At 49.2% G+C, this 17,346-nt stretch overlaps 1 protein-coding gene across 5 annotated transcripts in view; it reads left to right on the top strand.

The window, feature by feature from the left end:
• Galnt10 (polypeptide N-acetylgalactosaminyltransferase 10) overlaps positions 1-17,346 on the top strand; it is a 325,204-nt gene that overhangs the window by 98,073 nt on the left and 209,785 nt on the right. The window contains exon 2 of one of the 5 annotated variants that reach the window (XM_087194548.1): positions 2,305-2,399. Coding sequence is in view for 3 of the 5 variants with exons in the window: in XM_004836529.4 (XP_004836586.1) it covers positions 11,666-11,824 (159 nt within the window). In the remaining 2 variants the exon portion in view is untranslated. Of the gene's footprint in view, positions 1-2,304; positions 2,400-11,558; positions 11,825-17,346 lie in introns of those variants that run through there. The other 4 variants (XM_004836529.4, XM_087194546.1, XM_087194544.1 and 1 more) reach the window with 4 other exon arrangements.

Here is a 17,346-nt window from a genome sequence, read left to right as displayed (position 1 = left end):
GGAGGGAGAAGGCTGCCTGAGGGCAGGAACATAAGGAAGAAGCAGAGTTCAGATAGCTTCTCTGGCTTGATGGCATCCTTTGAATAGCTGGAGCACACTATACCTGAAGGCAGACCTACCCTGGACTTTTTGATTAACTAATGTAGTAAATTTCTTCCATGTTTTTCTTTCTCTCTCTTTCTTTCTTTCTTTCTTTTTCTTTCTCTTTTTTGCTCCCATTCTTTTTTGAGCTGGTTTTCTGTTACTTTCTGAGAAATAATCTTGTCTTTGAATACTGTTTATCTTCAAGAAATTCTTTCCCATGTCACTTCTTTTTCTTCGCAAACTCTTTCAAGATTCACCCAAACATCATCTCCCTGGGGATCTCTTCCTTGTGACCCTTAGCAGAATTAGAAGTTCCTCCCTCAGGCGCTCATGGCAGCCTGCACATTCCACCAATGAAACCCCGAGAACACTGTGTTAGCCTTTGTCTCTCCAGATCCTCAGCTGCTCAAATGCTTGTTCATCTTTGAATGCCTGGTGCCTAGATCAGGGGTAGTGTACAGCTTGTTTGATGACTGAGGGAGACGAATGAGCACAGTCATTCTGTTGTGACACTACCCTGCTTTTTTGGTTCCTCAGCAGAAACAGAAGCCAATGTGTCACTCTACTCTATGTGGATTAGTCACAGTTTAATCAACTAGGAGGTGGTGTAATGTATATACTGAGCTAAGTAAATGCTCGAAAACAGTCTAATTTTAACCCTGAATTGTCAGTGCTTTTGCATACTTACCCTTTCTTGCTACCAATCTCCTTCGTACTTCTCCTGGAAGCCACACGGTAGAGTGAACTGAGAGTCAGGAGACTGGGTTCTACTCCCACTTGGCTTCCTTTATGAACTTGTGGAGCCTCCTCGTCCTCATTATACAGGAGTTGAACCACATCAGCTGGAACTTCTAAGACCCACAGGACTGTAGTGACCACTCACCTCAGTTACCAGGGACCACTCAGTCCCAGCTTGGAATGGCCATGCAGGAAAACAGGCCCAGAGTTTCCCAGGTCTTGCAATGGTTAACAAAGGTTGAGACTGTAGATTTTTCTATGAAATGAATGCTTTAAAAAAATACTTTTGTGCCCTGGGCTGTAAAGAACAAAAAAATCTTCCTACATTGCTGGTAGGTGTGCAAAAGAATTCCACTCCTATGGCCAAAAATTTGGCAAAAGGTTTCACAAGTAAAGATGTGTTTATCCTTTGAGCCAGCAAATTTGACTTCTAGGAGTCTCCCCTGAAGATTCATGTCACACTGTAGAACAAGATATGCACAAGGGTATTCATTATGGTGTCAATAGCCCAAGATGGGTAATAATTGCAGATGTCCATCCACAGGGGATTCATTCGCATCGTGAAATATTTTGCATCTGGAAAAAATGGAACAATTTCTCTGTATTTAAACGGAGTGATCTCCAGGATTATTCACATAATTACTTTCTCTGTCAGTGAGACACAACTTAAGGGAAGATACCCACAACTTACCGGAAGAGAAGTATATTTTGGCTCATGGTTTTTAGGAGTCTGTCCATAGTCAGCTGGCTCCAAGGCAGGAAGGGCATGGTGGAAGGACATGCTGGTGGAGGACAGCTGCCCACGTCATGGGAGCCAAGAAGCAGAGAGCAAAGGGAGGAAGTGGGGAAGGAGACAGACCCTTCCAGGTCACTTGCCAGTGATCCACCTTTGATGGGGACCCATCTCCTGACAGCATATACAACACATATATTAGTGGATGAATCCACTGATAAGTATAGTGCCCCTATAATACAATCACTGTTCAAAAACCCTGCCTCTGAGCACATGAGAGCTTTGAGGGACATTTTACATTTAAACCATAACACACAGTAAGAGCAAAAGTGCGTGGAAAAGTGCTCTTCAAATGTGATCCCCCAGTTGGACAGAGTTTGCAGAACTCACTGTATTGCCCCTCACTGGTAAGCTCGGTAGCCGAGGACATGGGACATTGGAGCTTTCTGCTTCTCTCTATCTCATTCTGGGTGTTCATGTACACATGCATATTCAGTAAGTGGCAGGACCTCCCACAGGGACAAGCAGTACTGCTCAGAATGTCATTGGCAAACCCAGCATCTCACTAGAGCAGTCTAGGGGAGTCACAATAGTAGAACTTCACTGAAAGTTGAATTTGACTCCAACAGCATTCGGTTCTAATACTAGATCGGACTGTCCTCAACAGCTGTGAGGACCCCTCTCCTTCCTCCTACATAAAACAGTTGTTATTCGTATGTTCACTTTTACAATGCCCTTTCCATCTCTAGGCTGGGAGCCCTGTGAGACTGTGATCCATCTGTTTGCCCATCACTGAATCCCTAGCATCTGCTGTAGTGCCTGGTGTGTGGTAGGTCGGAGCTTGGTAAGTTCTTAATGAATATCTCTTGAATCAATGACTAAATGAGTCAGCAAGGTAATACACATACAGAACTAAGGTAGTGGCTAGGCAGAGTTAAGTTTCCTTTTCTGAAAACTGGAAATAATAATAGATCCTAACTCGCAGGCTTTTGATGAGGACTCAAAGAGTTAATGTCTATACATTGCTCCCTTCTTCCCTTCCCGTTTTGGAGAGAATCTGAGTGGCTCCGCTTATCCTTTTGAACCAAGTCAGGGACCAGCCCACGGATGAAGGTGGAGGTGGTCCCTAAAGTAGAGAATTTAGCCATTTGATGCAGCAGGCTTCTGTTCAGGGATTCTCGCAGGCATTTGAAATACATTCCATGAAACAGACCTAGAGGGGAAGGAGCAATTTTAAAATTTATTAGGCAATAAAATCAGAATTATTAGGTAATTGTTTGAATGTGGGAGGTCACTCGAAGCAGAAGCACAGATGACATCAAGGGTTGGCATGGGTAACTGGATGATCTCTCAGCTCCACGTTCCTCTGTGCTGGTGATGTTCTCAGGAGGCTTCACCTTGACTGAAGGAGGAAATGGACAGCACTCACGCTGGAAAGTTTGAGAACCGTTTAGGAGAACAACGGAGAAGGCTCCAGGGTGACCACAGGGACAGTGCAGTGCCCTGGGGCTAGGAACAGCCTGCGCAGCCTGGCCCTAGATCTACAGGGAGGGGAGGGGCAGTTATCGGAACCCAGAGAGGGAAGGTTGTTTAAAAGAAGGCTGCGTGCCAGGAGCTATGGCCCTTAGTAACAAAGTCCCAGTAAGGGATCTAGGGAAAGAAGTCCTGAAGTGAGTCTTCTCCTTCCACTTGAAATCCTGTCCTGGCTCCTCAAAGGCTGAACCCAACAGGAAAGTAGAGACCAAAAGGCCCATAGGCCCAAATGTCACTTCCTTGGGTGAAGGAGATTAGGAGCAAAGGCAAGATGTCCAGTATACTCCTCAGAGTAGAGTTCATACCCAATCTTTTTAGTAATCCAAGGCAGAGGGTCCGCCATTTCCTTGGTAGACTCTACATTTTAAAACCACACAAACCAACGTCATGCGACACATTGGCCTTCTGGAGATCAGGTGCCCACCCCTGGGCCAATCACTGTAGCTGAAGGGACTGAGCGCTCTGATTGGCTAAACCAGCAGTTGAGGGAGGAGTTAGTTCTAACCCAACTTGCTGGCTGAGATGGAGGAGTACAAATCCCCAAGGAAAATCAGGGTGTTTTAAAACACAATAATGGGGCTTTTGAGATGGGGTTTGAGGTTACTGTGGGATGGACTGGGGAGGAAGAGACCAGAATGCATGGGTGAATGGGTAAGCAACTGAGCTGGCCCCTCTCCAGGCCTGTTTCCTAACAGGGAGGAATCTCAACATTCTGTGGCTCCAGCACTCCCCAGCAAGCTGTCAACCAGCCGGTTCAGTCTTCTCATCAGGAGGGCAGACCCCTCCCTGTCAGCAAAAACCACCAAACCTTGCTTTCGACCTTGACCAGACCTCTCAAGACGCCACCTAGTGGAACACTGGTGACCTACTAAGTGGATGAAAAACTGCAGGGTTTTCCAACCCAGGAAGCCCCTGAGCAGCGCGCCTCTCAAACTTGGCAACACGTAGGAATTACTGAGCGCAAGCTGAGTTCTGCTCCAGAGCTTCGGAGTTATTGGTCTGGGGTATGGCTGAGCATCCCAGCCACATCTCTTCTTAAAGGTTCCCAGCCGACTCTAACAAACTACCAAGCTTGGGAACGCTGGGCTAGAGGACCCAACTCCCTTATCTTACACAAGTACCCACAGAAAGGAGACTCTTTCAAGAGCCTCAGACTCCTAGGGAGACCCTTTGTCTTGCATCTCCCCACCTCTCTGTGTTTTGTACAAATTTCTTTTCTTCGTACAAAAATGATGATGTTATGGTTTAGATCTAAAATGCCCCACCCCCGCCCCTGCCAAGCTCTTGTGTTCAGAGGATGGGCTTCGGAAGGGGATTGTATTTCAATCTGATGTTATTGGGAGGTTACAGCAACAGAAATTGGAGACTGGTTGAAGGGAGTGCGTCACAGGTGTGTGACCATAAGGACTGTATCTGGTTCCAGGCCCCTTGCTCTCTGGCTCTCTTACCATCTTGCTGGGTTTTGGCTGCCATGAAGTGAGTAGCTTTCCACTGGACACTCAAGTCCACCATGATGTTTCTGTCTTACCTCAGGCCTGAAGCAATGGAGCCAGCTGATGACCAAGTGAAACATCTGAAACTGGAGGCCAAAATAGCCTTTCCTCCTTTAAGTCATTATTCTTGGGCATTTGGTCACAGAGATGAAAAGCTAACCAACACAGAAGAGGAATTAAACAGCAAATACTCTCATTTCCCAAGCCCGGGAGGGGGCGGGAGGGAGAGGGAGAGGGAGAGGGAGAGGGAGAGGGAGAGTATTCCCTATCTAGGTCACTTCAAACAGACATCCTTGGGCTAGGGATTTAGCTCAGTGGTTCCGTTGCCTGCCTCGCAAGCACCGGAGTTCGATCCCCAGTACCAAAAACAAACAAACAAAAAAAAGCCAGACATCCTGTAAACCTTTTATTTTTACTCAAACTAGGAGCTGAAATGCAGACAGTACATTGAACCTCCTAGAGAGGTATTTCACATCTGCCTATCCTCCCCCATCCTACCTTGCAAGATTGAGTCCCAGAATTTTGGAATTTAAAAAGACTTCAAAGAGCATCTGATACAAGTGCTTTATTTAATAAAACCAAGTTCGTATTTCCCTGCTGGATATCTTCTCCAAAGAATTAAAAGAATCATACCACAGTGATATGTGTGCACCCATGTTCATAGCAGCACAGTTTGTAAGAGCTAAAACTTGGAAGCAGCCCAATTGCCCATCAACTGGAGACTGGATAAAGAAAATGTGGGGTTTTTTTTTTTTATAAAATGGAGTATTACTCAGCCATAAAGATTAAGAAACTAGAGACATTTATAGCTAAATGGATGCACATTGAGGCGATACTCTTAAGTAAATAAATAGGACACACATGTGTAAATACCGAATAGTTTCTCTAGTGTGAGAGACTGAAAATGACTAAAAAGTATAATAATAATGTGAAATAGGAAGAAAAGGGGCAAAGGGGAAGGGGAGGTGGGAGGTGTAGGGGAAAGGAAAGAAGGGAATAAGAAAAAATGAAAACAAAGTCTTTGTAGTTAAGGAGTGGTGGAGGAGTTGAAGGGAGGGCAGGGGAAGGAGGAAAAATAAGAACCAAGAGAGATTATGTAAAGGTGCAAATTTCCAATGATGAATGTCATTATATTGTATACCTTAAATGTACCAATATAATTAATTAATAAAATCAAACCATGTTCAGGGGAGGGGGCTTGAGGGGAGGGGGGATTGAAAAAAAAGAGGCAGAACATACCATGTACAGGTGCAAATTCCCTATGATGAGTGTTATCATTAGGTATGCCTAAAATGTACCAATATGTTTTGCTATAAAAAAAAAAGCCATATTTAGTGAGACATCTCTAATTCCTGCTACCACATACATTCATGGACCCATACATGATATACCTGTGATTCAGACAATTTGAGAGACTTCTGAGGTCATATAAGAAGTTAGTGGCAAAGTCTGGACTAATTAAGGCTGATCAGATACAGGTACAGAAGTTTCAGATTCAGAACTTTTCTTTCTCTACAGCGTTCACTGCTGATAGGAATGCAAAATGGGACATTTTACACTTCATATTTTATACTTTGGAAGAAAATTTGGCAGTTTCTTAAAAAAATCTAAACATATTCTTACCATGTGATTAAATAATTGAGCTTCTTGGTGTTTATCTTGAGGAACTGGAAACTTATGGCCTTATAAAAACTTGCATGGATGTTTATAGCAGCTTTATTCATAATCACCCAAACTTGGAAATAACCAAGACATTCTTTAGTAGGTGAATGGATAAACTGTGGTACATCCAGACAACAGAATATTATTCAGCAGTAAAGAGAAATGGGCTATAAAACCACAAAAAACATAAAAAGACATAGAAGGGACTGGGTGGTATAGTTTGGTGGTAGAGCCCTTGGCTAGTGTGGATGAGGCCCTGAGTTGTGTCCCCAACAGCACACATGCACACGTGCACACAAATACACGTGGACATAGAAGAACCTTAAATGATATTGCTAAGTGAGAGAAGCCAATCTGAAAAGGCTACATACTCTATGATGTTCTGTAAAAGGCAAACTATGGAGACAGTAAAAAGATCAGCTGGAGGCAGGGAAGAATGAACAGGCGAGCACAGGATTTTTAGGGCAGCGAAACTACTCTGTATAATTCTGTAAAGGTGGACACATCATTTTACATTTGTCCATGCTACACAACTTACCATATCGAGAGTCAAACCTAATGGAAGCGATGGACTTTGGGCGATAATGAGTGCCAATGTAGGTTCAACTGTAACAAATGTAGCATGTGTGGTGGGGGATATCTCCTACCTTCTGTTCAACTTGGCTATGAATCTAAAATTGCTTTAAAAAATAAAGCCTATGAAAAAGGAGCAAGAAGTACCAAAAACTAAACATAGTCTGTGTCATGGGACTTACAACTCAGTGGGAGAGAACAACATCACACAATAACCCAGCAACTGTAAATCCGTACTTCGAAGGTAAGGAAAGGCATTGCTAAGAGGTCATAAAATGGGGGAGCTTCATCTATGCAGGGAGATCAGTCTTCTGAGAAAGTGTCAGTTGGGCGTGGTGATCCCCAAGGGCAGAAGTAGGAGGAATTAGGCTGGCAGGAGACACAGAAAACCAATACGTACAGCTTTCGAGGTTTTGCTTTTGGTCAAGCCAACCTCTTCCTCTCCAGCCTGGACACTACAGTCCTGGAACCATCCTCCTTTTGCAGATGAGAAAATGGCGGCTCAGAGCAGTTACAGGACTTGACCAACATTAAAGAACATTAGAATGAATGATGTCAAAAGCTCTTGACTTGCTGAGCCTTGGCTCAGGGCTTGGCCAGACCAGCCTGAGGGTACAGTCCTTGACAGGTCCGCCACCACAAGGGCCCCTAGGAAAGCCAAGGTGAGGGCTTCCAATAGGAAAGCTGTTCCATCCTCAGTGGGGAGGATGAAGCCTGCTCCTGTCACTTCTCCTCTGGTAGACAATGACAAGATAGAAAACTGAAGGATGAGTAAGGCAGAGAATATGCAGCTTGGAAAAAAAAAAAAGATGGGAAAATAGGGAGAAGAGAGGAGGGGAGATATACTCACCATTCATCAAACGCATGTTTTTATCCTTTTGCATGTATCAGGCACAAATATGTCACAATGTAGGGCTACGGCAGCGAATGAGCAGATGAGACATCTGCCCAGTGCAGCTGAGAGTCTATTTGGAGAAGTCCAATAATAAACAAGTAAATAAGCACATAGATTAGACTACGGCAAAGAAAGGGGACATGCACGATGAAGAAAGCATAGCAAGATAGACAGTGCAGAGAGAATGCTTTTCACAGGGCCTCTGTGAAGAAATGACATTTAAGCAGGGACCTGAACAATGCGCAGAAGCCAGCAATGGGAGGAAGATCTGGGGAAACAGCTGCCAGCGACAACAGCCAACGTGAAGGTCTCAGGGCTGGAATGTGCAGAGGACACTCAAAGACTAGGATGAAGGTATCCGTGGCTGGTGTGGAGTGGACGAGAAGGGTGGTGATAGATTAGATCAGAGAGGTGCAGGTTGGAGCAGAGGGTTTGCCCTGCAGCTGAAATCCTGTGCATTCATCTTCAGTGCTCCTTTTGGTGTTGAGATTTTATTTCTCCCTTTGTTACTAGGGCTTCCATCAGACCAGGGACTGCAGTAAGCCCTTTAAGTGCATTATCTCATTTAATACACAGAACAGGCCTAGTAGGAAGGCACAGTGTGAAAGTAACACTGGCTGTTCAATTTCAGAGACCAGCTCAGCTTTTCTCAGGAGATGGCATTGTCTCCGTGAGCAGGATAAAGCCCCAGGCGCCCTCCCCCTGCCTGGTGCAGCCCTTACTGTAGAAGGTGATCAAAGAGCCCTAGGATTAAAGCTGGCTTCTCTGGCTGGAGTCCCCACTGGGGGCAGATTGGCTGGCATGCAGCTTTGATCAACAAGTGACTATGGTAAGGCAGGAGGAAAAGCTCAAATCCAACTTCCGGCAGAATCCTCCAGGGAGCTGAAGAGGGGTGAGAAGGAAAGAGACCCTGGATATTTCCTTTCCTGTCATGACCTTAAGGGCTGTACCTGACTCACACAGTAACTAGGAGGACCAAAGTTCAGCTTCACATGGCTAAGAAGAGCATGAGGTGGAATCCCCTGTCTTTGCCTTGCTCTGGCTCAGGGAAAGGTAGAACCCTTTGCAAATTCTTCCACCTGAAAGGAATGCCAGTTTTCTAATTAACAAAAAAATGAAGTATGTGCTGACAGAAGAAGGGGGTACAGCCAGGGATTTAGCTCAGTGGTTCCACCGCCTGCCTTGCAAGCGCAAGGAAATGAGTTTGATCCCCAGTAACCCCCAAAAAAGAAGGGGGTATAAAGAAATACCTAGCGCCTGCTTGCTTGGAACTTACACTGTAGAGACCAAGGGGAGACAAAATATGAGAACTGCTCCAAAGAAAAATCAAGCAAATGGAAATGATGGGGGTGCTCATGTCTGGCGGTCCGGATAGTTCTCGCTGAGACAGGACCAATCTGGCTCCTGAGACAATGGAGAGAACCGGGCAAAGGTTTGGCCCTGAGGTCATCATCCACTTAGTGTATCTGAGGAAGATAGCAAGACCAGTGCAACAGAGGGCAAGAGGAAAGGCAAAAGTTAGAAGTAGGGTCTGGTCGCACACTCGTGGGCTATAGTAAGCACTGTCCTAGATTATCCTAATATGCTAGGAAGCCACAGGTGAGAGAGAACCAGTAGCGAACCGTGGTTTATAGAGGCGTCACTCTAGCTGCCCTCCAGCATCACACTCAGGGTTATGGAGGCACAGGAAAGAATTCTGTAGCATCACCTGAATACATAAATACTGTACATCAACTGCCACATACGCAAGACATAGGCTATTCCCTGCAAAATTATTCACAATGGCCAAAAGGTAGAAACAACCCACATGTCCAGGAATGGATGGATAAACAAAATGTGGTGCACACATGTAACGGAATATCATTCAATCTTAAAAGAAAATGGCATTCTGATACACGCGACAACATGGACATACCTCGCAAGTATTATAAGTGAAATAAGCCAGGCACAAAAGGACACTTATAAGATTCCACCTATACGAGGTACATGGAAAACTCAAATTCATAAAGCAAAGAATCAAGGTGGTTGCCAGCAGTTGGGGAGGGGAGGGGAGGAATGAGGAGTTAGTGTTTAGCGGATATGGAATTTCAGTCTGGGATGTGGAGAAAGTTGTGGAGATGGATAGTCATGTCTGTAAAAGAATGTGAATTACTTAATGCTACGAAACTATACACTTAAAATGGTTATAATGTTAGATTTTATGTTTATTTTAGCACAATAAAAATTTTTTTTCAAAAGACACAAGGCTAGAATCTAAAAATAGACAAATGGGCATTCTAGGCAGAAGTAACAAGTGCAAAGATCCTGAGGCAGGAATGTGCCTGGCGTGCTCTGAGGAACAGCACAGAGGCTAACATGGCTGCAGCACAATGCGGAGTTAGGGGTGAGGGCTGATGGTCTGTGTCTGTGTGGAATCCCATCGTTCCTTGTAGGGAACTGGGCCGGTGGGGGGGGGTTGCAATGCCACTGGAGGGAGTTGAGTAAGCACTGGGATTTGATAAAGCATTACTTGGACAGAAATATAAGGAAAGTAAGCAAGTCCCGAAGAGGAGTTTTAGAGGATCTTGTGGAGGAGGTGGCAATTCAACAAGACATGGAGGGTGAAAAAGATTTCCAGATTTAGATGAGGAGGAGACTGATTACTGGGGGCAGGACCTGCGTGGTCAACACACAGGGAAACAACATCAGCAACGGGGCGGACAGAAGGCAGGGCCGGCCTGGAGCCGAAGGCTCGCCCCAGATGTCAGCCCCCAAAACGGAGCTCTCGCCGCTCAGCTGGGAGCAGGCGTCCTCAGCTCGCGGGCCTGGGGCCGGCGCCTACCCGGAGGCCAGCGCGGGCGACCGGGGAAGCGGAGAACAAGCAAGGCGCCCGTGGGGGTGGCAGAGGGAGGGCAGCGAAGAGGACCCTCGGTCCCCGCGCGGCAGGGAGGGAGCCGCCAAACAGCGCACTCGGCGCCCCCGGGGGAGCCTCGCCCCCCGCGCCCGGGCACCCCGATTCTGCACGCGCCCCCCGACCGGCGGATCGCGCGTCTAATGCTTCAGCTCCCAGCCGTCAGGCCGAGAAAGTCCGGAGGCTGTGGGAAGGGCACGGGGCGCGGCGTCCGGCGGCACACGGGAGACCAGAGGCCTTCGGGCGGGGCCGGCGCGCGCGCGAGCGGGACAGCTGGCAGGTGGCCCTCCACGGTTACACCGGGGGTTCACTCGCACCTCACGTCCGGGGCCGCCGGGGGCCTGCGCAGAGCACGGCGACGGCCCCACTTTGCGGCCGAGAACCCTGCGGGGTCGAAGCGGGTCTCCCGTCCCGGGCCGGGCGAGTGGGAAGCCACAGCCTGGGCTGCAGGCGCTGGCCGGGCTCTCTCGCTGTGTGCATATCCCCGGGGAGCTCGAAAGCCCCGGGCCGTGGTCCGCACTGGAGGCGGCCCGGCCCCCGGGCGCTTGGTCCCGCGCCCCGGCTCGCGCGCACACGCGCCCGGCCCGCCGGCGCGCAGCCCTCACCGGTTAGCACCCAACTCCCCAACTCCGGACTCTCGCAAAGCTCCAGCGGGCGGGGGAGCCGCCGAGGAGCGGGACGCACCATCGCCACCGAGAGGGGGAGGCGGTGCGGCTCGGGACTCCAGGGCACCCGGGCGGACGGGGACGCGCGGCGGGAAGACCCAGGCCAGCGGCGCCCCGAGACCGGCCGCGGGCTCAGGGGAGGGCAGCGCGGGACGCACGGCCGGGGAGGCCCGGGGGCGGCGGTGGCGGCGGCGGCGTCTCCCCCGCGGCGGCGGCGCGGTGGCGGCGCCCGGCTCCCCGGCCTGTGAGCGGCGGAAGTGCCGAGGAGTTGGAGCGGGGCCGGCGCCGCGGCCGCTTCTGCTCGTCGGACTGTTGCCGCCGCCGGGCGGACGGGCGGACGCGCGGAGCTGAGGGCGGCGCGGCGGGGCCGGCCGGGCGCGGCGGGGCTGACCGACCCCGATGAGGCGGAAGGAGAAGCGGCTCCTGCAGGCGGCCGCGCTGGTGCTGGCGGCCCTAGTCCTCCTGCCCAACGTGGGGCTCTGGGCTCTGTACCGTGAGCGGCAGCCCGACGGCACCCCAGGGGCACCCGGGGCGGCGGTGGCCCCAGCGGCCGGACAGGTGAGCGCCTCAGTTGCCCAGGTTGGGGCCTCCCTTCCTTGAATTCACTTCTAGCCTGCGGATCCTTCTTCTGCCTCTCCAGTCTCGTCAGAGGCAGCGCCGAAGAGTCTGCTTTTCCCATTCTGCGGATTGGAAAAATTGAGGCTCAGAGAAGGATAGGGACTTGTCCAGGATCCCGTTCCAGTCAGAGACAGAGCCAAAACTGGAACGCAGGACTCCGGGTGCTCAGTCCGGGGCTCTATTTATCATATTTTACCCTCCTGTTTTTTTTTTTTTTTTTCTGTCTGCCTTCTGATATTCTCTTCCACTTCCACAATTCTCCACCTGCATCCCTGTGACCCAGGAAGATACCTCCTGCGGACCGGAATGGAGAGGCTGGCGCTTCTATTTGGTGCCACATTCTCTCTGCACCCCCTCCTACCTGCTGATCCTGGTGTGTGCCCCCCAGGTCCGTCCCTTTCCTGTTTGCCATCTGCGCAGGGACGGCTCTCCTGTCCCCTTCCCCCCCCCCCTCCCCCAGCCCGTTCCTTGATCAGGTCCTGTGCCTTCCCTGGGATTCAGAGATCTTGCTTCCTTTGGAGCTTCTGGCCCCTGAGGGTGGGTTAGGGTGAGCTGCTGCACCTTGAGGAACTTGCCCCCTTTGACCCTCTGGACATCCGGGTGGTGGATGGACCCTCGACGTGTTCCAGAGCTAATGGTGCCCAGGGTCCTGAGGATGGAACGCCACATGCCCTCCTTGTCTTTTCTGAGCTGATCAGATGTAGTGCTTCTTGTGGCCAAAACTGGGATCTTCATAGTTGGTGCGTTTGGTGCCTCTCCTGTGTGCGTGCGTGCGTGTGTGCGTGCGTGCGTGTGTGTGTGTGTGTGTGTGTGTGTGTGTGTGTGTGTGTGTATTTAGACTTGCAGCTTCCGGATAATAGAGCCTCTGTCTCATCACACTGGCTCTTGCAGCTCCTGGCCAGCATATGCATGCTGCTGGTACTCTTCCAACAGGGGGACATTTGGGTTTCCTTATGGGCATTTCTTGGTCCCACGGGAAGTGGGTAATTTGTGCATCAGGGTCAGACTTGACTGATGGTTGGCTGGCCTGAGGGGAAGACACTGACTTTTTGAGGCTGCTCGTTCTCCGTTCTCCTTTCGCTTCTCAGTATCAGGCTGCTGCCTGCCCCTTCTGGCGTCTTGAACACAGAGGCCTCTTTGCTACAGGGCTGATCTACTGGAGCTCAGCCCGTCACTCTGGAAATTGTTGCAAACCATCTTAGAAGGTCTGGTTGATCTTTCCTTCTGATCTAAACAGTAGATCTTACTGTTTAGAAACTAAGGGCCCAACTCCTTTGCTGAACTCCGGCTTCAGAGTGACAGCCAACTTGGACTTTTCTCCCTGCAATTCTGTATCTGGTGGGTTTTCCTTTCACAGAACCTCTTTCATCTGTTACCACCGTGTACCAGCATAAGGGTCAGGAGGCCAGGGTTCTGTCCTAAGCTCTGCCATTAATTTGCTGTCTGTGTCGTCGTCCTTGGTTATCCCCAGTCTCCCTCTAGGCCTTACTTTCTCCTGTGAAATGAGAATTTGGTCCAGTGTTGGCATTCTATGATACTCTCACTGAATCACTAAGGAGTACAATGAGCCATTCTTTTCCTTTTCCTGACTCTGTGGAGTCCCTGGTAGCATCCCTAGCTCTGGGGGTGCCATACTGGACACAACCCCAGCCTGAAGGAGAGTGTCCTGGCTAAGTGCAAACTCTCCTTCGGAACAGCCATGGCCACTTCTAAAATAACTCTTGATATTCTGCCTCTGCCTGGAGAAAGCCCTCGTATTTCATTGCAGTAGATGCCAGAGACATCCTGATTTTCATTTTCTATGCACCCAGATGTGTAGAGAGAAGGTCAAGGTTAACTGCCAGTTTGGCCTGAGCTTTCAAAGTAAATTACTCACTGGTGCAAGAGGGTACTGATGGAATAAGGCAGCCCTTTGAGCAGAGGGAGAGGAGAGCAATAGCTGGATGTTGCTTGGAGCCACTCGCTGAAATGAGCAGAGAGACTCATCTGGGCAGGTCTAGTGCTTATTCATTTCTTTTTCTCTGAAATAGCATGAAGAGGAGGGGGTTGGAGTGGCAAAGGGGTGTGTGTGGGGAGGGCTCTGTCAACTGATTGTCCTAGCTTTGAGGTAAACCTCTGCCTATTGGGAGTAGCAGAAGGGAGTTGTTTTCCCACTGATGAGCTCTTCTAGGTGCTACGGGGCTCAGCATTCATCTGCTGCCTCTCAGGAACATCCTGCCAGATTCCCACACAGCCGCTTTCTGTTCCACTCTCCCACAGACGCAGCGCCCTGGGCTCGGCCCCTGGTGCCTTGTTTGAGCGTCAGCTGGCCCTTCGGGAGGGGAGCTGACTTTCGGAGTAGTGCTGTTCAGTCCTTCAGCCCACATAATGTGTCAGCCTGCTGCTTGGGAGATCTGTCTGGAGTACACAGGGCTCTTTGGACGGGGCTGACTAGGTAGCTCAACCTCTCACTCTCGTAGCTGTTGGGACTCTTCCAGAGCACCTCGTTGATCTTTCTGGTAGAAATAACCACAGAGGCTCTGCAGGGAGTTCTGACAGAACTTTATCCAAGTGAAAACTATGTTCCTTATGGTTTGAGAGAAATTTTCTGCCCACCGTGCAGTCCTTTAACTCCTTGATTTTGCCCGTGGATTGAAGAATGGAGTTTAACATTAGGAGCTTTTGTCCTCTGCTAAAATGTGAGCCTTCATAACTGCCATGCCAGCTCACCCTGGGTGTTCCTCTAGAGCCGAGTGGGGCATCTCATTTATAAAGGACACATAACGCTTCTGGGATTTTTAACATTCGTCTGGTCAGTCAGCTGGTTTCTCAGAAAGTTCCAAAACCAAGCAAGCAAAGCCAACTTTGAGGCCATCTTTTGTTTAATTTGGGGTTCTCTCTCATTCCTAGCCCCAATCTACTTAACATCTTGCTTTAATTCTAGAGTCTGTTTTGTATTCCAGGCTTGGGAACTAGTTATTAAAGACCCACAGTAGGAAACTCAATGCAGTCCTTCCCCATTTTGGAGCCACAACCTGTGGTGAGAAATGACTCCATTGGACAATGGCGTCTGTAGAATAGAAGTGGGTGGGACAGTGGAATACCAATGACTTTCATTTTCAAGTATTAGTTCTTCTCATGTGTCAGAGCTGAACTTTATTCTTAGAGCATCCAGAAATCAATATTTGTTGCTTCTCTTTTTCAGTCTTCCTGGTGGCAGACCCTTGCCCATCAGAAAGTTAAGTACCACGGAAATGTATCCTGCAGTGATTTCTTTAATTTTTCAAAGAGGGCCTGGATTGTCTAGGTAGCTAATCACTTTTCTGTCTGCTTGCCCAGGTGAAATCTGATGCCCGTAGGAGGGAGTTGGCCTCCCTGTATTTTTCCTGCCCTCCTCTGCTGTTTCCCAAGGAGACCCACTGAGGCAGGGACTCCTTCATAGGAAGGGAGGCTTGGCTTCTAGTTCTTTCTCTCTTACCCTAAACTCACTGTGTGACCTCAAGAAAGTGGTTTAGCCTCTCTGGGACTTGGATTTATCTTCGGCAAATGTGTATCATAATGCTGCTTCCCCGCCCTGGCCTGGACAGATGTTGCTAATCAGTCTCTTCCCACTAAGCCCAGACCTGGCCTTAGACTGTCAGCACCGACACTTAACTGGAGTTAATGACCTTGGGATTCATTTGTGATGGTGGAAATAGATACTGTTAGTGCTTTTCCAGTGCTACATAACATCCTGGCTTCCTGAGAGTTGGAAGAACGTGTTAGAAAGGTTTCTGCAACCAGTCATCTACAATCTAATTTGTAATGAGGCCCCGTTTAAGGGTTTGTTTGTATTCTACTGCCTTCTCTTGTGCTGGAATCTAAAGATGTCCAGCCTTTAATCTGTTGATTCCAGTCACACAGAACTAACAGGTAATGGAATCAGGAGTGAGAAGGCAAAAGGCCCATTTAAAGGATAACCGTCTAGCTTGCTAATTGTTCCTTGTCCACAGTCAGCTCTTGGACAGAGTTAGCATCAGGATCTCAGCACTGTGTAAAATAACCCCAAGGCAAACTTGGCAGTTAGAAGTCTGTCTGGGGCAGTTCAGTGCTCCCCGCAGTGTCTGCAGTAGCTTCTGTATTTTGTATATAGTTGACCTGCAGCTCATGTATGTGTCAGCCAGGAAAGAGAAGGACTTAGATAAGAGTCCTGCTCCTCCAGAGAACCACTGCTCTTACGGTGAGAGAGGAAGGGAAGGCAGCAGCCTGCACGCGTCTGAGTTCCTGTGGCCTGGAAGTGCGCTATGGCCTCCCCTCCCGGGAGTGGCATGAGGAGCCGCCCTGGGCTAGCTCATAGCATAGCGTTTGGCCCATGGAAGACTGGAAGTTATCTAGTCTAGCTCCCTCTTTGTAGGTATGAAAACTGAGGCCCAGAAGAGGGGAAGTCCCCAAACACACCTCACAGAGAGGAGAGCAGACCAGAACACAGTGCTCTCCAACTTCTTGTTCTGTTTCACTGGCAAGATATCCCCCCCCCCCCGCATACTAATATTTCATCCTTCTCTACCATTTCTCTTTTGAGCCAGGATTATTGCAGCAACCTTTAGAAGCCCATACTTAATGAGACCAGTTATCTGCAGGAACCTACCTATCTTTTTTGTAGAATCATTTTTGCAAATTTTCTTCCCAACGTTTTATACTTTTAAAGTGAGTAAAATGGATGAAACTTTAAGGTGGCAAAGAGATCCCACAGGGGAGTAGAGGAATTAAAAAGTGGTGTAGCTTGTGGCACTATTACTGCCTTCCATGGCCAACAGTGCTAATTGAGTAACCTCAGGTTCTGTATCAGTTGCAAGTAACAGAATGAGTTAAGCCAGGCAGGCTGAAGTTAGTTAAGGGACTATAAGGGCTCCTGTGATTGCAGTTGGTTTCAGGTATGTTATGATCTAGAGGTTTGTGCAGTTGTTTTCTTGGCTCTGACTCTGTCTCTGTGTATTAGCTTTGCGCTAGACTGAGCCAACATAGCAGCAATGTATGATAGCTGTGCCTGGAGACCTCATGTCCATACCTAGATCCTAGAGAGGAAAGCTTCTCTCCTCTGGTTGCTTCTGTAGACGAGAGGAGAAGCATCTTCACTGGAGCTTCCAGCAGGCCCCCCTTTAGGCATTAATAATGGCTCAGGGGGTCTGCTGTGTTCACAGCCAGACAGGCCGCCTGTCAGGAGGACGAGCGAAGTGGGTTGGCTTAGCCCAGCCTGGAGCGAGGGGTGGGGTTGGGCCACCCAGACTGTGGGAAGAGTGTTCCCCAGAGAAGGGTCTGAGTGCTTTGTGGTGAGGAGGAGAACGACACCTCAAGAAGAAGCCACAAATATCCCCTCCGGAGCCCTGCTGGTGCTGTGTCCCAGGCAGCAATCGTTCCCCAGGGCTCAGACTTGGTCCCTAAGAGAAAACCTCTCTGCCACCCTGGACTCATTCTGGAGCACTGAGCTGGGGTCTGGAGGTCCC

Source organism: Heterocephalus glaber, unplaced genomic scaffold (assembly GCF_053883595.1).
Source record: "Heterocephalus glaber isolate CG9 unplaced genomic scaffold, H.glaber_assembly_v1.0 deba00001606, whole genome shotgun sequence".
NCBI lineage: Eukaryota > Metazoa > Chordata > Mammalia > Rodentia > Bathyergidae > Heterocephalus > Heterocephalus glaber.
This window is presented reverse-complemented; position numbering and strand designations above follow the sequence as displayed.